This window comes from Cotesia glomerata, linkage group LG4, assembly GCF_020080835.1.
Source record: "Cotesia glomerata isolate CgM1 linkage group LG4, MPM_Cglom_v2.3, whole genome shotgun sequence".
Lineage (NCBI taxonomy): Eukaryota > Metazoa > Arthropoda > Insecta > Hymenoptera > Braconidae > Cotesia > Cotesia glomerata.
In genome coordinates this window covers 14,632,992-14,655,654 of record NC_058161.1, presented here as the reverse complement: position 1 = coordinate 14,655,654, position 22,663 = coordinate 14,632,992, and the positions used below count along the sequence as shown (strand labels likewise).

The window sequence follows — 22,663 nt, the reverse complement described above, 5'->3', positions numbered from 1 at the left end:
TGTCCTTGTAAATGCTACAAAAATTACGCTTCTATTCCCTAACTTGTTATTACTGCAAATTTTATAATAATCAACTCTAAGTTCTAACTTTCTAAGACCTAAAGAAAGTAATCTTTACTTTTCTGTCTATTGATAGTGATATATTTTATTTAAAAAATAGGTTGATGCAGCATTAGGTGCAGAAGAAATGGTTGAAATGCTCGGTGAAAAGAAAATGGTTCTCGAAGAGCGAGTAAATGAACTAGAAGAAGCGGTTGCAGATTTAGAAGCTCTTCAAGTAATATAAAATAATGATTTTACGAAATGAACAATTTTTCATTATTAATTTTAATTTTATTGTAGGATATGTCTGACCAACTAGCCGAGTCTTCAAAAGAATTAGAGCTTGAACTTAGAGAAGAATTGGACTTAGCATTAGGTTCCGCTCGAGATGCACAACGTCATCGTGACGCTGCCTTAGAAACTTTAGCGGATCGTGAATTAACAATCGCTAAATTTAGAGAACTTACTAATCGTTTACAAGAACAATATTTACAATTACAGAATCGCATGCAATCAACCGAATCTGTATATTCGGGCGCTAGAGGTTATTTTCTATAAAATTATTGATTATTTCTTTTTAACAAGGATCAATAAGTTTCTAAAAAATTTTTTTGAATTTAGGTACTGATCAACAACTTGCGGAAATTTTAGACTTTCAGAAGACATTTGCAGAAACTCGTGCACAAACCAAAGCAGTTGATCTTGAATTACGCCGGTTGGATATTGAGGAAGCTCGTACTCATGTTAAATATTTACTTCTATTCATGCCACCGGCTTTCCTAATTCGAGGAGGTGATCATGATGCAATTATGACACTTCTCCTTATTTCTAGAATGATTCAAAAAACTGAAATATTGATTTCTCAAATGAGAGATAAATATCAAGCTGTTGATAGTATTGAAAGGTATAAAATATATTTATTTATAAAATTTCATTTAAATTTTAAATTGCATTATAATTTTAAATTACAATGCAATTTTTTTTCTTCATAAATAATAATTATTAAAATTAATAATATGGTTCGTTTCCAGATCATCGATAGTTAAAGGTCACTTGGTTGCTCAATACATATTCAGATCATGCTTGTGTGGTCATATATATTCTTTGCAAACTGTGCTTGGAGCTTTTGAATCAATTCTCAATGTATGTTCACCAGAAATACTGTTAAAAGTTGGAGCCGCGTATCCGGAAATGTTGGCTCAAGAAAAGGCTGTAGATTCTTTAATTTATCTTGCGAAAAAAGATCAATTAGATGAAAATGTTTCAACAGAAGCCATAGAAAAATGTTGTGTTTATTTCGGAACGATGTTTTCTGTTCTATTTGAAGATAGTTCAATGGCTAATCAGCCAAAAATGATTCTCAATGGAACAAAAACACTTGGAAATCTTTGTGACGCTTTAACCGTTGAAGCAAGTTCTATTAAAACACTTTTGGATGGAGATAGTGGTGATATTGGTAATTTTTTTTCCGTTAATTTTTGTTTTTTCACGATTATCATATATTTTATTGCTATTTTCACGAAAATATTTCAGATCTTTTGTGTCAACATATTGAAACAACTTGTGAAGTGATTCAACAACATTTAAGTTCAGCAAGAAGACGAGTTCCTCGTGATCAAATATCGAATAATGGAACAAACTCTTCCATTAATTTAGGGCTAGATAAAGATTGGCTTCAACAGTTTGTTAATTGTTATCAAAATGCTGTTAAAGTAGCCAAAACGCTTCAAGACTTATTAAAGAACGCAATTCAAACGATTATTACTAACGGAGGTATGTTTAAAAAGTTTTACTGATTTTTAAGTACACGATACCACATAGAAGTTGTACATTTATAATTTTCAATTTTTTTTTTTCAGATTTGGACGTTGGTATAAATGCATCTAAATTGAAAGAAATGGCTGCAATATCTAGTGAAAAAATTTATGATACTGATGATTTAGGACCAATTTCAACATTAAAAGCAAGTTTAGTTATCGTGCAGCAAATGGCAGCAGACTTAGCCCAAAAAATGGTCGAATGTGAAAATGAAATAATTACAGTTAAGCAAGCACCAGTTAACCAATCAGCATTAACCGATGGTGTAGAAAATCAAATTCCGATTAGTATACGAGCTCAAACTACTCGAAAAGAATTTGAAGAAACGAAAAATCTGGCCAGGTAAAATAAATTTATTATTAAAACTTTTAAGATGAATCATAAATAAAAAAATTATTGAGTTATTACAACTAATTATATTTAATCTTGATGAATTTATTTGCAGAAAATTGGAAACAAAAGATGTTGACATACGAGAAGTAAAACTGGCCCTCCGAGAGAAACAAGAAGAACTTTCAGAGATGATGTTAAGAAAGGAATTGGCCGAAAAACGCCTTGCAACTCAACAGCATGATCATGAGCTTACTGTTGAGAAATTAAAACGAAAATTAGAAGAAGCAATTAATCAATTGAAACGGAAAGAAAAAGAGTTTGAAGAAACGATGGATCATTTACAGACAGACATTGATAGTCTTGAATCAGAAAGAGGTCAATTAAAAGAAAAGTTGAAATCTTTAGGCAAAAAAGTCACAACTCCTGTTGTCGGAATTCCTTCGCCCGGAAACAGATCAGATAATAATCTTACATTGTCTGGAAGTAATGAAACTAATATTATGTCAGGAGCTCCTATTGCCTTTGATAATAGACTATTAGTACAAGAGATTTCAGCTTTAAAAGAAGCACTCGCAAGCGAAAATAGACTGAAAAATAAACTTGTAGCAGAGTCTCTTAAAAAGAAAATGAATAATTTGAATCCCATTTCTACATCACTTCTACATGACCAGCCAGATTCTAATATTGAATCATTACAGGAAAAACGACTTGAGTTGCTCAAGGTAATATTAATTTGATTTCTTTATTGAGGGTTTTGAAAATAGTCTATAAATGCATTTTTTATTTTTTTTCTAATTTACCTTTTTTCATAATCATTCATTTGATAAAATTGATTGTAGGACATACATAATGTTATGATATATAACGCAATTCCGGATTTGACTAAGAACTCCCAACCTGACATAAAAAATGTTACAATTGAAAAAACAACTCCTGCGTATGAATTTATTAAGCGGAAATTACTCCTAAAAAATTTAAACAATAGAGTAGAAAATCTAACGGTAAGTTGATCTGATCAAAAAATTAAGATAAAAAAGTTATTACAACCCATGCAAAGAACAGCTAGCATTTATATCATGTGTATATAATTTTCAGAATGAAGTTTATCAAACAAGTGTCAAAAAGGCAATAGGCGCAAGAGTTTCTACAAACTTTTCAGTATTTCCTAGCCGCAAAATGGTTTCAGCGATGCAAGAAGTAAATGGTATACTAGCAGCACAAATTAACATGCCATGTTCCGGACCAAGTCAAGTCCATAGTATCAAAATCGGTACTCACGAGTTACGAAAAGTACATTCACTTTTATGTTATTAAAAATAACAATTATAAATTCACGGAGACAAAATTATATAATTTGATCTAAGTTTTATTATTATTTATTAAATAGATATAATAATTCGTCTGTGTTTGAAATTTATAGGAAAAATTCTTTTTTTTTTTTTTTTTTTTAATTTTGTTGAATTTTTTTCTTTATACAAATGGATATATTGTAAATTATATTTTGCTATTTTACTAACTTAATATTTAATACTGTAAAGTTATCATTGTCAGATATTCAGTTAAAAAATCATCTTAATTAAAATTTCCTTATAATAAATAGAATTTGAATTTTCACTATATCGTTTGTGGTATATACGACTTGTTGCTCTGGTTACTTGAAGTACGTATTTTTGCTGTATGGTATTTGTTTTTATTGTTCTAAAATGCCTTAATATATACAAATATGCACTTTAATTAATGAACACATTGCGAAGTTAACAGCATGGGGTTTTTTTTTATACGGAGTTTGAATAATATCTTTGATAATTTTGTGTGTATAGAATTGTATTGAGGCTTTAGTTTTTTTTTTACAATTTTTATACAACAGATTTTTTTTATTTAACTTTTGCAGTAAAACAATAAACCTATCTTTTTATTGCAAGAGATTTTTTTATTGAAATTAAATTAATCCAAACCACCAATGGTCCCTCAGGATTAAATTCACAACGAAATACGTGACTTAAGTTATAACGAATAGTAAAGTAACAAGTTATATGAGAAAATTTCTTGTGTCTAACTAAGTCAATATTAAATGTCGACCAAAGAAAACATTGATTTTTGAGAGTTTATTTGTTCTTTGTCTGGAAAATATTTGAATAAAATTTAGTCTTGAGTTTTTCTATTAAAATAACTATAATTTCTTTGTGTTTAAAACATCTCGCTCTTAATAATAACATTAGTAGTGAATATATCATTTTTCGAAAGTGATCATAGCAAGTTCAATGTAAGGTACATCCGAGTCAAAGTCAAATTGTAGGTCAAATTGTTCTATTTTTATTGTTCAAGAAGTCGGTTGAGCTTACTTAAAGAATTAATGAAAAGTTTCTCTAGCTCTAATAGTAATAAATGAATAGATTTAAGAGTTCTCAAGAGTGAAAAATTTTGAGGAAATTCAGAAGTAATTTAAAAAAAAAAAAACTTTTTTAAAAGTTTTTGAGTAGCGATATCTTTTGAGAGAATCGTTCAATTTTTATCTCGTTTGATGATAAATTTGACGCAGATTTTTGAGAAATTTTTAAGCTCCAATATTTTGATCAATTCAACTAATCTAGATACAATTTGCGGGATTCAGATGATTAAATTTTGAAATTGATCGACACATTAGTTGGAAAATTGCACACGCACAAACGCACAAATTTTCAGAATTAAAAAAAATTACAATTATTCTAGAAGAAAGTTGGACTGGATTTTCCTAAACAGCAAAGAAATAACTTTTTTGTACTTGTTCGAATCATAGTTGAACAAAAAAAAAAGTTTCACTCTAAAATACTAAGCGTTTTTAAAGAGAATGAATTTATGCTTCAAAACCCACTTTTCATTCCATTTACTGTGCGATTAATAATTTAAGAAATATCGACAATACAATAAAGACGATTTCTCAGTTTACTAACGATAATATAAATAAATCGCACATAAAAAAATACTAAATTGAAACTATAGTATGTAACAGATTAAATAATCAAAGTATTTTACCTTATTAGAAATTTGTTTTTGAGTCCGAGAGCGGCGTTAAAAAAAAAGATATGGTTTTGGAATTTTTTGCGTTATTTTGTTTGATTACTCCGAGCGATTTCAAAATAAATTTCTATCCTAAGATTCGCAAACACGACTATTCTTCACAATATAGTAGTTTCTCAAAAATCACTATAAAATTTGAAAATTTTTTTGCTCTTTTAATTTTTTTGGATGTAAAATTATTTAATTTTTTTAAATAAAATTGAGAAAGTTAGCAATTTTTGGTAAATGACAAGTATAAGAATGATTGTGCATCTTATTCACTATGAAAATCATTCTCACGTTCTAATTAAAAATGCAGAATGTGTAACAGATAAAGTAAAACAGTTAAGAAATAAAAAAATACTTTTAACTAATTTTTTTTTGTTAATCTTTGATATCAAAATTTTTCAATAATTTACAAGAAAAATAAAAAAACATTGTAGTATGTACATAGGTTGCCTTATCATACATTGATAATACGTATGCACAAGCAATTGTTATTTGTAATTAATTAATGACTATCTTGTGAAAAAGGAGTATAATTACTTATATTTTCAAAAAAAGAAAACATTTTTATTGTATTTAAACATTTTATGTTATTATAAAATCTTTAGTTTAAATTGATAAATAATGAAATGAATGAAAGTATGAGTTGAAGACTTTAAGTCATATTAGTTTTTAAGCTTATAAATAAAAAAAAAAAAAAATAAAAAAAAATAAAAAAAAAAAAAAAGAAAAGAAAATATGTATACAGTTTGACAAATGTAACGGTGAGACGAGAAACAAGAACTTTAAGAAAAAACAAAATGATATAAAGAGATAAGGAAAAATTATAAATATATGAAATAATCTATGCCAAATTAAATGCTTTAGGAAAATCGAACTTTGATTTTCTCTTTTTATCGATAATAATAGTCAAAAAATTTTCGATTTTGTTTGTCAAACTAATTATTAAACAATTTTTTTTTCTATATATTGGTATCTGGAAAAATAATAGCACTAACTTTTTTTTTCCAATAAAAATAATACTACGTTTTTTGTCCTGGAAATTTCAACTACGTGTACCAATTAAATCAGTCCATTCTTTACTTATGTTTAATAAGTTCCATATTATCCTAAAATTGTACTTTTGAGAATTCATCATCTTTGAAGCTTTGTGCTTTAATAGTTAGAAATCAATTAAAATTAGTCTATGGAACTCTGATTGCAGTGAAAGAAGCTATTTTTAGTGAAAAAGTAACTAACTAATTCGGTCCAATTGGCTTATCATCGTTTCAATTGGCTGAAAAGGCTTTAAAAGTTTCACTTACAATTAAGAAAATTTTATACAACTATTCTTTGCAATAAATACTAAATAAAGTAAGTATATTTACCGATAAATTAAAAATATTAATTACTAATGATAACTTTGAAAATATTTAATCAGATTAAGCTTGAAAATTTTGAAAATAATAAACATTTATTATACAAAGAAAAAAAAATTTTATTTTACATTCGTTTTTATTTGACAAAATTCATTGAAATGTTGAATTATATATATATAAAAACAAAATGTAGAAATACTAAAGCTTGAAATTATTTTAACTTAATTTATTTTGAAAATACGTCGACAAATCAGAATTATAGTTAATAGTTAATTAATTTTACATATTTCTAATACTTAAATGAAAAATTTTGAAAAGCTAAGAAACAATTTTTCATTTCCGTAGGTATTATGATGTAAAAAATTCCAGTATAATTATAAAATGAAATTTTCATAAATTTTAATTTGGCATAGACTAACCAATATATATACATATATAATATATATATATAGTATTTGTGTAAGAATAAAATAATATCAGTGAAGTCTTACAACTTTTTTAATAATTATTATTTAATTGATAAACCTTATATCTATCCGTTTTCCATTGATTTTTAGAATTAAACAAACCTAAAGGTTTATTGAATTCGTTTATTTACTTATTTAGCATTATCTCTAAATCGTCCTTGAATGATCTTCTCAAATCTTAATGAGTCGCTCGCACTTGAGACTCGGGCTCGCACGGTTGTTCGTTGGGTTAATTGGGTTATGTATCATGATTGAGATACCACAGTGATCGCTTTCGGGTTTGGTGCTATCACGGAGTTAGTGTTTTAAGGCGCTCCTGTAACAGATTCGAATAGATGTCCCAATCACAAAGGATTATTACGATTGATCAATCAGAATACGTTTACTTTTAAACACCAGCATTTTTTTCTGGTTTCAGTCATTGAGCGAATTATAAAATATCTATCTATTATCTAAATAGTATTATAATATAACAAATCACATTAATAACAATGAAAAATAAATAAAAAAATTCATTAAATAATTAATTATAAGATATCTTAAAATTGTTTCAATGACTGCCAGCTTAAAATAATGAATCCAGAGTAGTAGGGTATTAAAGTCAAAATTGTATTTGTAAAAGAGAGACAGAAAAGAATTGATTTCATTTTTGATATAATTATTAAAGTTTTTTTTTCCACTAAAATATATAATTAAACTCATCTGATGAGTTAAGGGTCAATGTAAGAATTCATTTAGAAAGAGCCATAGAATAGTTATAATTTCCACTTAATCGTTTACTTTTTTTGTTTGTTTTCAATTCAATAGTTACTACTAACTGATCTAACAATATCACGACAAATGTAAAGGCTGTGATTATTTTTTATTTAAGAAAACACCATACTGCTGGATTGATTTTCTTTATTTTTTGTTTTATTCAGCCTTATGTATTATTTTTAATAAAAAAAATCAACAGCTTTGTAGTTGAGTCAATCATGGCATGTCGCGTTATTCTTCTGATACCATTTTTGTCTTCTAATTTTGAGTTTAATCAAGTTAAAATTCTGTTTTTGACCTTGCTCCATGATAACTTTTCAAACAATTGTGTTACATTACGGTAAATTTAGTGAATAATTTTTTAAAGTGCAGCATAATTACTAATTTCAATTGAAGATTAGTTAAAAAAATTTTTTTTTGTTATCACTATAAATTTACTGGTAGATCGCCTGTACCACATAAACAAAAAGAATTAATTTTAAGTAATGTCATAGATGAAATATTCACAAATTTAGGCATAATAATGACTAAAATAAATTTAGTAATTAAACAGTAAAATAAAAAATGAAAAATGGTCCGTCAGGGCTTTTAACGATATTGTAAAACAAAATGACTCGATAGAAGAAAAGATATCAGAAAAGAGAAAGCGAAAAAAAGAATAAAAATAGAAAACGCATAATCTAGAGAACATCGAACGTCTCTGGATTCCTCTGTGTGCTTGTCTGTGCGTTGGCTAGAGCGGTTGTCTGCTGACCTTGGCCTTGTGGTCCAGGAACAGCTGTACCAGTAACTCCAGATACTGCTCCTGGGAGGGCGATTCCTGCTTTCTGTTTCAGCATTGTCCAATCAAAAGTGTAATCGTACTGATGATTTAAAGTACGGAAGAGAATTCGGAAGAGCTGCCGGAGATACATGTAGTCAGGGCTTTCATCAAATCTTAGTCCCTTGGTGTAGTTTATGTACATTGCAAATTCTGCTGGGAAGCCCTGGGAAATATTATTATTTTAATATGAACAATATTAATATGATTAACAAAAAAGAAAAAAAAAGCAACAATTACTTTGCACAAAACTTCAACAGGAGTGGACATTTTTTTCTCACTTATTTTTTCGTATTTTTGTTTTTTTGTTGCTGCTTTCAAACCCTGCCAAGGAAGCGAACCTCTATTGAAATACATGAGAACGTATCCCAGTGATTCCATGTCATCACGCCGACTTTGCTCGATACCAACATGCGCATTTATTGATGCGTACCTCGCAGTACCAGTTAAATTTTTATCTTCACGATATAATATATGACACCTTGTACGAGTATCTCGGTATTTTTTTGCTAACCCAAAATCAATAATGAATAACTAAAATAAAAAAAAATAAAATTTTGTTTTTATTACTCCGATCGTCAAAAAATATTCTAAGCAAAGAGTTATTAATTATTTGATAACATACTTTATTGCAATGACGACCAATACCCATTAAAAAATTGTCTGGCTTGATATCTCTGTGAATAAAGTGTTTACAGTGAACAAATTCAATTCTACCAATCATTTGATCAGCCAACATAAGCACCGTTTTAATTGTAAACCTTCGTGAACAGAATGTGAAAAGATCTTCAAGTGAAGGACCAAGTAGATCCATTACCAAAACATTCCAATCACGTTCTTGTCCATACCTACATTTCGAAATTAACAATATGATGAGTTTCAATCAAGATTTATTATTTTCCTAAAAATTTATCAGATCATATATATATAGGCGTGTAGTTACCAGCGTATATGTGGAATACCGATGCCTCCATGTAATATTTTATATAATTTTGATTCATAAAGCAATTGTGGGTGACGTGCTCGCACATTTTCTAGTTTGACAGCGACTTCCTGCCGTAAAACAAAAGAAAGACAGATGGTATAAAAATATTATTCTTTTTTCATTTTGAAAGATATATTATGCATACATGGATATGTATGTATATGAAAATATATGAGTGAATATACTTAAAAATAAATTTTGATGTACTAACAATCGAAATAAATAAAAAAAAAAAAAAAAAAGATACTTATACAAAGAGGGAAACAAAGAATAAAATAAAACTGAACGGTATTCTCACCTCGCCATTTGAAATGTTGATGCCAAGATAAATGTCACCAAATGAACCAGATCCAATTTTTCTCATTAGTCTGTATTTTCCACCAACAATAAATTCGCTCTTGCCCAGCACACCACCGAGCATCGCCATGCTTTCTCTTGTATTTTAGTCTAAATAGGAAAACACACCCGTATATACTCTTTTCTTTTCTTCACTGGCCGTCGTTTTCGGTCGATTTATTTTTTTCTTTTTATTTCTCTCTTATCTAAACGCAAGCACACTCTGATATACGTTTTAATGTCGTTTACTAAATTTATTGATAAATCTTGTTGGTCTGTTGAATTTGTCAATGCCGTGATTAAGAGTATTTCATTATCCACGAGAGAGCACTAGAAGGTACCAAACATTGTCATGAATTTATCAATATTGTAATTAATATAAAATAACCACAACACCAATTATAATTACATTTGACTTTACAATTATTTAATTTATCATCAGATATTTTAACAGAAGCTAAATAATGTTGATTACACTCCTGTATTACTAAGTTATCGGTTGAAATTATGGACAAACGGTTGGCGAAAGTCACTAGTGGCACAGTGAACCCCACCAATTTGTCGACATTTTCATTCTCTGCAAACTTAGAGAATGGTGTAAAAGGACAGTATATATTAAAATAACTCAAAAACTAGAAAGATAAACCAATCAGAGTTAACAGTGATCAACATGAAGTGAGCAACATGAACAAAAAATGGGCTGAAGTGGGAAATGGCCGGAAGTGATGCGGCAACTACATGCCATAGTTTTTTTGTTTCTCCACTGCTTATAGATAAATGTGGATTTTTTTTGTTAATTTTTAAATCTAGTCTTATTCTTACAATACTTCCTTACCGCTTAATTACGAATTATTATGAATAATTATTTTATTCGATTCGGTTCTTTGAAAAACGATCACTAAAAATAATATTAACCGAGAATGACAGCAGTACTTGCGTCATTGACCTTTATATTTCAGGACCGTACACACATCAATTTGTCGTTCACAATTGTATACTATAGATGGCTTTGGCTTCAAGGAGAATTGAAATATCCACCAAGCGCTATTCGCAGTTAAAAATGGCTGACAGATAAACTTTTTAAAAATCACAACAATTTTCTATCTACAACTTATGAAGTTATAAATGTTAAAATAAAAAAAATAAAAAAAGCAAACCATAGTATCCCATTCAATATCATAATATTATAATTTATAATAATTGTGTTTTAATAAAGGTAAATTTCTTAAAAATTTTAAGTTTCTCAATTCATGTTAAATCTTTCATAAAATTTTCCTATTCTTTTAGGAACAACCACCCAGATCTCTATGTTAACTGAAAGTTGATTGACATAATATTTAGTTTAATGGAAAAATGCTTGAAACATCGATAAAAGTTATAAATTTATGATTTTTTGTCGATTGTTGATAGATTTTTTTTTTTAAAGTTAGTTCACGTAGTTCACGTCCATGATGTCCATGATCACACCATTTCTGTCAACTTGCAATTAAAGTTATTAAAGTTGAACGTATCCTCAAGTTTGATGTAAATGTCAAGGATACTTGCAATGAAAATTTCAGTAAAACTAAAATAAAGAAAACAGTTTTTCCACATTAAAATAGTTAAAGTTTGAAAATTATGAATGAAAATATTAAGTAAATGGATTTTCAGAAAATTTACTTTTTTAAATAAATTTTTAATTCAAATAAAATTAAGTTTTCGAAAAATAGCATACGACTGACCATTGCGGAGGCTTTGTAATAGTTCATATAAAAATTTTTTCTAAAAGTAATTAATAAACAAAATTTCTGAAAATGCATTTACTCCAGTCCACCTTTAAGCTTTGGTCTTGTAAGAATTTTATATTGATTTTGCATGATTTTTCTAATAACGAAAAAATTAATTTTTAATTCCGGTTCCATTTACGAATTTTCCCCATTTTGAAGTATTTAAATATCTAATAGATGTTTTGGATGTATTTATTTATTCTTATCTAAATTTTTCAGAAAAAAGTTGATCAAAAACCTGAAATACTTTTAGAATTTTAACCCAAGGTGACATTAACTACCTGAATACAGGAATACAGGGATGCAGTGCTGTACAACAGTTCATTAGCGATACTCAACACTGCTGCTTGCGCTCTGATCTTTCGACGATTTGAAAATAAAAGAAAAAAATCCAGTTCATCAGCTGTTTTTAGTTTTCAAAGAAAGGGCAAGCAGCGAAGCGCAAGAAAACGCATAAAAAATGGGAATCATTTTTAAAAACTGTCTCAAATAATAGTTCAATATTTTGCATTTCTCTATTATTGCTTAAATTTTTACATTAGAAAAACATAAATTTTTTATAAATTTTGATTCCGGATTAAAATAAAATGTATCGTGTCGGCTTTAATGTTTCGAAAAATTCATTTTGTCAAATTTATAAAGTAAGTATTATTTTTTGGAGTATTATGTTATAATTCAATATTTACATAACATTTATGAATTAACGAATTTTTTTATAATCTGCATTGTATTTATAAATTATTATATTTTAATATATCTGATATTATTTTTAAAAGAACATTTATTCAAAATGCATACTTTTAAAAATTACAATGTAAGATTATCATGAGGTACATATTTAAATTCAAAACTTAACCTTTCTAAATTGAGCATTGCTATATATTAAATTTTATATATAATTCTATATAATTTAATTTAACTTATATAAAATTTAATTTTAACATATCTGTCATAATTTTAAATAAAAATGATTACCTATACTTATATAGGTTGAGAAATTTGATAATTCAAGGTTGTATTCAGCGGTTCGGAGCAAAGCTTTGCAAAATCGCAATAATGTCGAAAACAGGTATTAAAAATGTATAATTATTGATATTCATTATGTCAAGATTTTATTAACTAATATTGCAATTAAAATTTTAGATTGTCGCATCGTTTATTAGTAAGACATTCATCAGATGGCTACCAAAGGTATTAGTAGTTTTTTTTCTTTTATAGATTTGTTAAAGTTGAAATTAATTAATTGTAAAATTTACTATTAAAAATTACAGCAATAAAAAAAGTAAGAGTCGAATCGGTCTCTTGGCTGTCGGTTCACTTACATTAGGAACAATCGCTATATTAGGATATGCAAAGAATAATAGAGAATTTAGAGACACTCTTGATAAGTGGATTCCTGGAGCTGATGAAACAATAAAATTGATATTTTTAGAAGAAAATTCTTTTATAGCTTACATTCGTGATTTTTTCAACAATTTCAAGCAAAGGTATGAATTTATAGTTTGTCTATTTTTTTAACTTGAATTCTTTTAATAAATTTTTTCCTACAGTGTCCCGTTTGGAATTTTTGATACTACAAAAGAATCTGAAATTACGAAACCGAAAGAAGAAAAAAAAGGTTAGGAAACAATTAAAAAAACTTTTCTTTTTTTTATAAGTGAATTTTATTTACAATTTCTAATAAATTTTGAACTCGTTTTTGTCGTGTTAACGTAATTTTATTACTATTTTAAGCAGTGTGTAAATAATGTAATAATGCTTTTTGAAAAATTAGTATTTAATTGATTAGAAGTAATTTTATTAGTTTAAATATTATTTTATTTAGTTAAGTTAAAGCAAAGTGTATTATTTTTTTTATTGGTTTACAATATTTATTACATTTTTTTTTTTTTTTTTTTTTTTAATAGCATTTCTTAGTGAATTCGATTTTTCTTGATGAGTAAATTTTAAATTTCTTCGAATAATTGGCAAAAATTTTCAAGTAAAATTTAGTACTGTTCTTTGCAACAAAATTATTCATTTAATCACATCAAATAACTTTATTAAATAATAATAATAAAAAAAAAAAAAAAGTACTTTCAATAGATGTTTTGTTTTGTATTTAAACGGTCTTTAATTGATGTCTGTTTCTTTATTTAACTGCATTTTTATAAAAATAATAACTCTAACATTATTATTTTTTTAACTTAATCATAACTAACATTCTTAGCTTCAAAAGCAATCATTGAGGCGCCAATTGAAAAGAAGCAAAAATCCGAGATTTCAGTCAACACTGATAATAAACCGAAAAAAACAAAAAAAGATGAAATAGAAGCTGGTAGGTAACTTATATACTTATTTTATGTTCTTAAGTTCAATAATAAAGAAGAAAGATGTAGAAATTTATTAAAACTGATAATTGTTGATTAACGATTATTTGTTTTAATTCATTCACTAAGTCGTTAATAGATTTTATGAGTACCAGTAATTATTACAAAATAGTATTGATTTTAACTTTTGTGAATACATCAATTAAATATTCCATTTTTCATTTGATTCAGAGAATAATCTTCCTCGTCCATCTTCAAAAGATTTGAATCAAGTGAAAGCTACGAGCCTAGATGATTTAAAGAGATCATGCAGTCAATTAGCTACAAAAGTAATAAGTGAATATGAAAATGCTATACAAGTTGTCAACAATTACAATCGAGGAATTGCGGAAGTCGTTGAAGCTAACGTTTCAACTGTACATTCATCGTCAGTTTGGAAAAGGTATTTTCATTAAAAGCACATTTTTTTTAATTGATATAATAAACCAATCTTCTGAAGTAAAATTTTTATTGAACTGGCTTATAGATTGAAAGAAGATTTAGAGAAGCGGAAAAAAATTATCCAACAAGTTGATAAATTCACCTCCGATGCTGAGCAAGAAATAAAACAATATTTGAGTTCCATGAATTCGAAATTCGATATACCGGATACAATAAAATCAGAAGCTCGTAACTTCGTTGATAAACTTTTGACTGATCTTCATAAAGCTAAAAAAAAATATGAAGACGAAAAATCCAATGTGAAGATCGCTGAAAAATTCATGGATAAAATGAATATTGCTAGGCAACATTTTCATGAAGAACTTCAAATATTGTTCCCTGATATGAATGTAAACGATGGACTATTGCCTAGTAGTGACAAAGCATTCGATCTCTTTGTACTTTATATGTATAACAAAGTCAACTATTTGAAATCAGAGTTAGATAAACTTGAAGTTCGTAAAATTTGAAACTACCTTTCGTTCATGTCAATTTTTTATTTATTAATTAATTTTTTTTTGCTTAGACCATTGGGAATGAAAAACTGAAAGCTGCATTGAATTCCTCCGGGGCAAGTGCGGATGATAGCAAAATAAATGAAATTGTTAGTAGAGAATTAAACAAAGAAAAGCGACTTCTTCAAGAAGAGTTTGATAAAAAGGTAATATTTTATAGTTTGATAATCAAGTTTCATTTATAATATCTCTTTCCAAGAATATCATTCAAATTATTGACATGTACAAATTAAACTTTTTTTGACACTTTGTAAACTTTTAAAAATCACATGGGCTAGATTTAGTGTTCTAAAAATTTTTTATTAATATCAATATTTTTTATAGCTTTTGGAAGAAAGAAAAATTTTTATGGAAGAACTTCGTAAGCAACTGAAACTCCAAGCTCAGATTAATGCAGATCAACTGAAGGAAACTCTTGAATTAAAGGAAAGAGAAACTGAACGGTTAGTAAACCAAACTCTTGAAGAAAAATTAGAAAATGAATCAAGCAATTATAAAGCACAACTCGGAGTAGTTGTTGGGCGTTTGCGTGGATTAGATGAAGCCCTTAAATGTAAGTACTGCCTTATATAGCAATCTTTTAGTTACATTAGTATAACATACGTTTTTAAAACGGATAATAACTAAATATTAAATTCTTATTTCTAGTACGTTTATCGGAAGAAAAAGGAGCATGTGAAGTACAAGTACTTTGGGCTGCTTGTCAAGCATTAGCAAGAGCAGTAAAAGCTACACCACACAGTATTTTAGATGATCAACCACTAAAACCACTGGAATTAGAAATAAAAGCCGTTTCAAAAGTTGCTCGTAAGTTTTTTTTTTCTTATTAATTTGCAATGGCATAGGATACATTGAGAGAAAAAAATTCTTTTTAAAAAAATGAGCAATATTGTAATAAGAAATTAATATGTTGAAAATTTTCAACAATTTTATTCCTTAGTTGAATAAATCAAAATTTTTCTCACAGCAACTTTCTTGTAGAAAAAAAGTTTCTTTGATTTAAATAGACAACCTGCGAATCTTTATTTAAAATTGTTTTTTCCTAAATCTAGAGAAATTTTGATTTCTTCAGCTAAGAAGTAAAATTATTGAAAGTTTTCAACGAATTAATTTTCTTGATAGCAACGCCTATCTTTTTCAAAAAAAAATTTTTTTCTTAGTGTATATCAAAGGTTAATAAGTACGTCTAAAATAAATATATTTTTTTTTTAGCAAAAGATGATACTCTGGTCCAAGCAACTCTTGCTGCCATACCTCAAGAAGCTGTAAAACGAGGTGTTTTTACGGAAAATGTTCTAAGAGAACGATTTTTAAAGGTCAGTTGAAAAATTAATTTATATCTTAAATTAAAGTAGTCTAAAAAATATTTTAATTTTAGGTTGAACACATGGCAAGACGACTCGCTCTTGTTCCCGAAGAAGGTGCATCTTTACCAATTTACTTCTTGAGTTATCTCCAAAACTTTTTACTCGTTAAGGCTGAAACTCCTATAACAAAGAGTGAGCTATCTGATGAACCAATTGATGTCAATAAACTCGATACATACGATATTTTGAATCGTGCAAGGTAAAATATTGTTATTGTTGTAGTTGCCAAACATTCTATTTTATATTTATTACATATCATTTTTAATTTTATAGATATTGGCTCGATCGAGGAGATTTAAAATTGAGTCTTAAGTATATGAATTTATTGAGTGGAGCGCCAAGAAGCGTAGCTAAAGATTGGATGAATGAAACAAGAATTTTATTAGAAACACAACAAGCAGTCGACACTTTAATTGCTTATACTGGGGCTATAGGACTTTTATTTCTTGGTAGCGAACAGCCAAAAAAGGTTTGTTAATTTACTTAAAATGACTAAAATTATAAAATGCTCTATATTGAATATTTTTATGGTATAAATTATTTAAAATGAAGAATACTGATTAAATTTTTAATCAATACTATATTTTGGTTTTCATATATTAAAAATAAAATCAATGTAACATTTTATATAGCTCTGAAAATATAATGAAAAATTTAATAAAAATTTCAATATTTTGATTACAGGTTGACCATTAATTAATGAACAAAATATTTATCAATCTGTGCTTCACTGTTCTATCAATAACGAGCGCAGACATCAATATGATATGAATTTTCTATTCAGCCAAGAAAAAAAAATAGATATTTGTATAATTAAAAAATTAGTAATGTATATTTGAATATAATTGTTGAAGACCCAGTTAATTAAAAATTTAAAAATCTTAAAATTTTACTCTACAATAATAACATCTATTCTATAAATAATTTCTTTTTATTTATATTGTAGTATTATTGTTAAAAAATATATTTTATTTTTTTTTATTTTATTCATTTTTAGAATATTTTGTGTTTATGATTTTAATATTTCTAACTATTATAATTGAGAATTCACATTTTTGTAATTTAATTTACAACAGAATTCTAATTAAATTGAAATTTCCCTTCCTACAAATGATGAAGAGTCATGTAGCATTTATTTATATACTTATGTACGTATCAAATGGCTTCTTTGTACTGTGATAGTATAGTTTTTCATGGAATCTGAGGTTTCTTTTAATTTAATCAAAAAATTCATATTACTTGAAATAAATGCCACATTTTCATAACGTGACATCCTTCGTTCGTCTGAAGTAATTCATTTTATTGATTTATTTGTTGCCACAAGTAACTTAATAAATTCAAATGATATTAGCAGAGAATTGATAAGTTTCATAAGAAATCCTATTATTAAGTTCAGTCTTGACGCACTTCTTATAATAATAAACTCATTAAATATAACTGTTTTACTAAAAAAATATTTTTAGTTTTTGTGCAGGATAATAAAAAAAAAAATAAATTATATTATATTAAAAATTATATTTTATAACAACATAATATTATACAAAAAATCTAAGTAGATCAAGTATTCCTTTTATCCGCAAAACCATATAATACCGTAAAAAATGTTTGTCCGTTTAGTAAATTAATCTTACAGAAAAATTTTCTTTAAGATTCATATTTACTATGAAACTATTTTCTACTTAACATTATTTTTCAAACGGCCGAGAGAATGAATTTCAGTTTCCAAGATATCTCCTTTCTGTAAAAAAAATTCAAATAAATGTAAAGTGTTAGATAAGTCTGTTAACATTAAATCTTATGATATATTTAAAATGTAGGTGATCCATTACTTAAAATTTTTCTGTACTTAAAAAAAAAAAAAATAGGAATTTTAATAAATATTTAAAAATAATTAAATTACCTTGAGGAATTCCGGTGGATTACGTGTGAATCCTACTCCTGCAGGAGTACCTGTTAAGATAACATCTCCAGGCAGCAAAGTCATGAACCTAAAATATTTAGCATTATTGAAAAACTGATCTTTTCTATTAAGATTAAAATATAAGTTGATATTTCAGTACATACTGAGAGATAAATGCTACAATGTCACGAGGCTTAAAAATAAGTTCGCTTGTGTTCCCGTCTTGTTTAAGCTTTCCATTAACCCAAGTTTGAACCGATAAATTGTTAATGTCACCTATCGATTCTTTAGTAACTACAGCAGGACCCAGAGGACAAAAAGTGTCCATAGCTTTGCCAAGAAGAAATTGTCCACCATTCCGTTTACCTTTCTGCCAATCACGAGCACTGAGATCTTGAGCTACTGTGTATCCAAAAATACAATTTTCGGCATCTTCTTTGCTTAGCGCTTTACCACTTTTACCAATAACTATCGCTAACTCAGCTTCCCAGTCAACTTTCTGATAAATTAATTTTATTAAACAATTTATATTTATAAATTTCTTTGTTATATTATACTTACATCGGAGTTTGAAGGTAATAAAATATCATCTGTTGGTCCTATAATATTGCTAGGAAATTTATTGAATATCACTGGGCTTGTAGGTGGTTCAAGACCTTGTTCTGAACAATGTCCACTGTAATTAAGACCAACACAAGCTAATTTGTCCATTCGATTTATAGGTGCTAATAAATTCACTTCAGCTTCCGGAATAACACTACGGCTTTCAACAATTATTCTGCAAAAAAAAAGTTACAGTTTAAATTATAATCTTAAAAATTAAAGAAATAATCTCTGAATAAAATTTTCGTCAAACTAGTTCCATTAGTTTATACATACCGCTTCGCTTTGTTGCTAATAGTTTCTCCACCTTCTAAAAACTTTTTTAAAGTATTAGGTATCCTGGAATCTATTGACGAAATAGCTATGATGTCTCCTCCGGCTTTCAGCTGTACGCCAAGATGTTGTGGCCCGCCTTTTTTATTCGTAAATTGTACAAATCTGTTAAATTTTTACGAAATTAGAACAATAGAACAATAGTTATTACGTCTATTTACCCAATAGCAATTCATACCTCATTTTTTGAGCTCCGGTGGTTGAAAAATTCTTAGATAAATTGAAAACTTGATTGATGTTACTATTGATTGTTATTAAAGACGACTTATATTGCATGAAATGACTAAGTCGTTGTAATTTTCCGTAATGAAACATAATGTTTTCTCAGCGATTTTGCTAAAATCATTTTTCATTGATAAAATAAGATTAGATAAAGTGTTATAGATTTTTTTCGAAAATTACGATTGTTTTATATTGTTACTTTAAAATCTTAGAAAATATTATTGCCTATTGACAACTCATAATATAACAATTTATAAATATCGTTCATCGGTTTTTATTAATACTATTACTTTTTTTATTAACATATTGGAAAAAGAGCGGATTCAAGGATACATCATATAAGCTTTAACATGGTAACCGAAAAACTTTAGCCTTGAGTTATCATTACCTAATTAATTATTAAAATTAAAATATTGCTTAAAATAAAAACTGAATAAAAAAAGAGACTGAGTATATTATATATTAAACCTAAAAGTTAAACCGTTTTAACGAAATTTCAGAATTATTTTTCGCTATTCTGGAGTAAGTTTAAAACTCAAATTATTGGAACAATTCCAAAAAAATTCACTGATATTTTTCTAAGATTTTTAAGAAAATATAAACAATAACTACTGATTAATTTTTTTAGAACCAAAATAAATTGAAAAAAAAAATTTTAACTAGATTTAAGAGAATTTTTATAATAAAAATTAATACAAATAAATTATAAGTATAAAATATATCTTACTACAAACACGGAATGAATGAAATGTTGTATAAAAAATCTTCGTAGTTTCAAATATTCAGTCGTTGATATTAATAATTAATACTATTGTGCTATTAATAGAGTATATTTCGATATACTATTTTTATTTTTTTAATTTTTCGTGAGCAGCTTATCAGGATTAGAACTCGTTGTAGATTACTTTAGGTGGCGCAATATAAAATATTAATTTAATGTTTCGTGGTCGGTAAAAAAAATACCAAGTATTTATTTTCACCATTTCTACGTATGCAGCTGTGTATACTTATATAATTCTGATAATTCTGAGAAAAAAAAAAAAAGAAAAAAAAATAGAATTTTTTTATTGGCATTCAGTAACAATATAGGATTTTACTAAAAATTATAAAATAATAAATTTATCACAAATTTTCATACCGTTTAATTTTTGATAAATTAAAAGCAACTTCATAAAAATTAGTATTTTTTTTTCTAACAATTTATCAGCACAGAAGCTAATTAGTGTTTTTATATAGATACATGAAATCCAAAATTACACTCAATTACTGTGCTTCATTTAAAGAAAATCAATTAATCCAATTGTAAGAATAAAATTACCTCCATAAATTTTGAAATTCAAAAAATAAAAAATACTAGAGAGTTAATCGGGAATTCTCGTTGTTCTTCGGCTAAAGTTTATTTATAAATTTATTTGAATTAGAACGGCTTTTGTAACAATCGTAAGGGACAGTACAGCGCGCTCTTTTTACAGCCATATTCAAAATGGCAGAACTTGTTATGCTTCCATCTAGTGGATGTTATTTTTATTTATTGAAAACTTTACTTACTGTAGTTCTTTCGCCCGGGAGTATTAAAATACTCGGTTTCAGCGCGGGAAAGGAATCATTTTAAATAAAAGAATTCTATTTAGACGTTATTTAATTTTGATCAAAATTATTTAGTTGGTTTCAATTTATTATTCAAGTTGACAAAATATTAAAAAGCTTCAAAATATAAAATTGAAGTTTACAATGACGTGATCTTAGCAATCTAAGCTCTCGGTGAGAAGTGTCGTTACATAGTTTTTCCGATGAGCTTCAAACTCCGTTCTTCTCCCACCATAACTCCCATACATATATCCGCTCTTGTACATATATATAAGTACACATATTTCTACTACATATAAATGATTTTCACACACTAATATATAATATTTTCTATTATATTCACATATATTTATTTATAAATTATATATATTGCAGTGCATTAATATTCGTATTTTGCAAATTAGATTAAGCTTATTACTATTTCTATCAATCTATAAGCTGTTAAAACTATGAAATAGCTTAATTGTTAATGTAAGAGATAAATATCATTTAATAATATTATTTTATACAATCTTATCCTTTTAACATTAATTAATAATTATTTATAAGTTGGATACAGGATATAAATTTTTAATTTAATTTTTATATATTTCATTGCAATATTATATTAAAGCAAGTTTAACAAAATGTTATTTAACGATCTTATTTTTTTGTTACGTTATTATTTGAAGCCGTTGAAAACAAGGGATCATAGAATTTTTCTCACACGTGTCTTTTTATGGCTTTCTTTCCTCAGAATCTCCAAGTACCTAAGGTTTCTCAGAACTCAACTACAATGCCCTTTGTAGCCTCGATAATAGCTTATATTTATATTTGAAACAAAATATACTCTATATAATAAATATTCTACGATACAGAACCTAAACTTTCTAATTTGGATAGTGTTCACTATTTAAATTATGAATTAATAAAATAATTTAATATAATATAAATTACATTTAAATTTGCACTGGCTGGTAGCGTCACCTTCTGGATGCGGGTTGCGGTCAACTAGTCAGATCGACAACATTCCAAATTATTAAGACTCTAGAAAATTTAAAATTCCGCTACATTCAAAGTTTATAAAATACATTAGCTTAAATAGAATAACAGCCGAAAACAATTTCTTTTGTAAATTAGTAAAACCACCGGGTTATCGAACAAAAGTAAAATATAAATCTCTTATAATCCTCAAGAGTTAAAATTAATTTGATTTCGAAAAAGGGTTGTTCAGACGTATATTCATCCTCGAATACCACCTATCCGGAATAATGATTCGGCCGAAAATTACTCATCCAAAAATTGGAAATTTTTTAGATGTGGTCCACCTTACAATCATTGAAATTTGAGTGTTTTCCTGCTACATGCTTGTAAATTAAAATAAAATTAATTTTCAAAAATTAATTAATTTAAAATTAATTAAAAAAAATTTCTAATCTAAATATAAAATTATTTACATTTTTCGGCTAAATGAGTGTTCGTCTATTCATTCATTTTGGCGTGCAAATTTTCGTTGTTATGTTTTTTAATTTATTGAGACTTTGTAACTTTGAAAGATTCTATTAATATAGCTTTTAGGAATTTTCTTTATTTAGATTATATTTTACAGATTTTAAGAATTTGTAAAAATTAATTATTTTAAATT

At 26.9% G+C, this 22,663-nt stretch overlaps 4 protein-coding genes across 9 annotated transcripts; 2 read left to right on the top strand and 2 right to left on the bottom strand.

Annotated features, from left to right (window-relative positions):
* The first annotated feature begins 187 nt into the window (after positions 1 to 187).
* On the top strand, positions 188 to 3,586 carry LOC123263115 (dynactin subunit 1-like). Its single transcript, XM_044725649.1, has 10 exons — positions 188 to 277; positions 343 to 586; positions 664 to 946; positions 1,074 to 1,498; positions 1,576 to 1,815; positions 1,902 to 2,202; positions 2,306 to 2,915; positions 3,033 to 3,194; positions 3,289 to 3,483; positions 3,581 to 3,586. The coding sequence occupies exons 1-10, from the start codon at positions 188 to 190 to the stop codon at positions 3,584 to 3,586; spliced, it is 2,556 nt and encodes an 851-aa protein (XP_044581584.1).
* Positions 3,587 to 7,084: 3,498 nt separating this feature from the next.
* On the bottom strand, positions 7,085 to 10,916 carry LOC123262819 (casein kinase I-like). 5 transcript variants are annotated; one of them, XM_044725270.1, is made up of 6 exons: positions 9,920 to 10,518; positions 9,580 to 9,689; positions 9,262 to 9,484; positions 8,877 to 9,170; positions 8,571 to 8,802; positions 7,085 to 7,376 (listed from the first exon to the last, which is right to left on the bottom strand). In XM_044725270.1, the coding sequence occupies exons 1-6, from the start codon at positions 10,046 to 10,048 to the stop codon at positions 7,366 to 7,368; spliced, it is 999 nt and encodes a 332-aa protein (XP_044581205.1). In that variant the 5' UTR covers positions 10,049 to 10,518; the 3' UTR covers positions 7,085 to 7,365. The 5 variants fall into 5 exon arrangements, with proteins under 5 accessions (XP_044581205.1, XP_044581203.1, XP_044581202.1 ...); XM_044725268.1 differs by lacking the exon at positions 7,085 to 7,376 and adding an exon at positions 10,793 to 10,916 and having other exon boundaries at positions 8,107 to 8,802; positions 9,920 to 10,287; XM_044725267.1 differs by lacking the exon at positions 7,085 to 7,376 and having other exon boundaries at positions 8,107 to 8,802; positions 9,920 to 10,287; positions 10,367 to 10,522.
* A 1,126-nt stretch (positions 10,917 to 12,042) lies between these two features.
* LOC123262792 (MICOS complex subunit Mic60) lies at positions 12,043 to 17,278 on the top strand. 2 transcript variants are annotated; one of them, XM_044725218.1, is made up of 15 exons: positions 12,044 to 12,364; positions 12,713 to 12,792; positions 12,867 to 12,914; positions 12,995 to 13,210; positions 13,274 to 13,341; positions 13,933 to 14,040; positions 14,264 to 14,474; positions 14,559 to 14,967; positions 15,039 to 15,173; positions 15,352 to 15,580; positions 15,676 to 15,834; positions 16,240 to 16,343; positions 16,406 to 16,593; positions 16,668 to 16,863; positions 17,079 to 17,278. In XM_044725218.1, exons 1-15 carry the CDS (start codon positions 12,311 to 12,313, stop codon positions 17,088 to 17,090), a joined length of 2,217 nt encoding a protein of 738 aa, XP_044581153.1. In that variant the 5' UTR covers positions 12,044 to 12,310; the 3' UTR covers positions 17,091 to 17,278. The 2 variants fall into 2 exon arrangements, with proteins under 2 accessions (XP_044581154.1, XP_044581153.1); XM_044725219.1 differs by lacking the exon at positions 13,933 to 14,040 and having other exon boundaries at positions 12,043 to 12,364.
* Positions 17,279 to 17,894: 616 nt separating this feature from the next.
* LOC123262823 (fumarylacetoacetate hydrolase domain-containing protein 2A) lies at positions 17,895 to 20,437 on the bottom strand. The gene is made up of 7 exons (XM_044725284.1): positions 20,180 to 20,437; positions 19,409 to 19,566; positions 19,174 to 19,335; positions 18,856 to 19,072; positions 18,459 to 18,793; positions 18,295 to 18,382; positions 17,895 to 18,132 (listed from the first exon to the last, which is right to left on the bottom strand). Exons 2-7 carry the CDS (start codon positions 19,543 to 19,545, stop codon positions 18,070 to 18,072), a joined length of 1,002 nt encoding a protein of 333 aa, XP_044581219.1. The 5' UTR covers positions 19,546 to 19,566; positions 20,180 to 20,437; the 3' UTR covers positions 17,895 to 18,069.
* Positions 20,438 to 22,663: the final 2,226 nt, after the last annotated feature.

Excerpts from the sequence above, each read along its gene's own strand:
- LOC123262819 (XM_044725268.1), bottom strand. The coding sequence starts at position 10,048 with ATGGCGATGCTCGGTGGTGTGCTGGGCAAGAGCGAATTTATTGTTGGT. Across the intron at positions 9,690-9,919 it reads TCAACATTTCAAATGGCGAG|GAAGTCGCTGTCAAACTAGA; the intron begins GTGAGAATACCG and ends GTTTTACGGCAG. Across the intron at positions 8,803-8,876 it reads CTGTTGAAGTTTTGTGCAAA|GGCTTCCCAGCAGAATTTGC; the intron begins GTAATTGTTGCT and ends AATATTTCCCAG.
- LOC123262792 (XM_044725218.1), top strand. The coding sequence starts at position 12,311 with ATGTATCGTGTCGGCTTTAATGTTTCGAAAAATTCATTTTGTCAAATT. Across the intron at positions 14,041-14,263 it reads AAAAGATGAAATAGAAGCTG|AGAATAATCTTCCTCGTCCA; the intron begins GTAGGTAACTTA and ends CATTTGATTCAG. Across the intron at positions 14,968-15,038 it reads CAGAGTTAGATAAACTTGAA|ACCATTGGGAATGAAAAACT; the intron begins GTTCGTAAAATT and ends TTTTTTGCTTAG.
- LOC123263115 (XM_044725649.1), top strand. The coding sequence starts at position 188 with ATGGTTGAAATGCTCGGTGAAAAGAAAATGGTTCTCGAAGAGCGAGTA. Across the intron at positions 947-1,073 it reads GCTGTTGATAGTATTGAAAG|ATCATCGATAGTTAAAGGTC; the intron begins GTATAAAATATA and ends GTTCGTTTCCAG. Across the intron at positions 1,816-1,901 it reads AACGATTATTACTAACGGAG|ATTTGGACGTTGGTATAAAT; the intron begins GTATGTTTAAAA and ends TTTTTTTTTCAG.
- LOC123262823 (XM_044725284.1), bottom strand. The coding sequence starts at position 19,545 with ATGTTTCATTACGGAAAATTACAACGACTTAGTCATTTCATGCAATAT. Across the intron at positions 18,794-18,855 it reads TATTACCTTCAAACTCCGAT|AAAGTTGACTGGGAAGCTGA; the intron begins GTAAGTATAATA and ends TTAATTTATCAG. Across the intron at positions 18,383-18,458 it reads ATTGTAGCATTTATCTCTCA|GTTCATGACTTTGCTGCCTG; the intron begins GTATGTACTGAA and ends TAAATATTTTAG.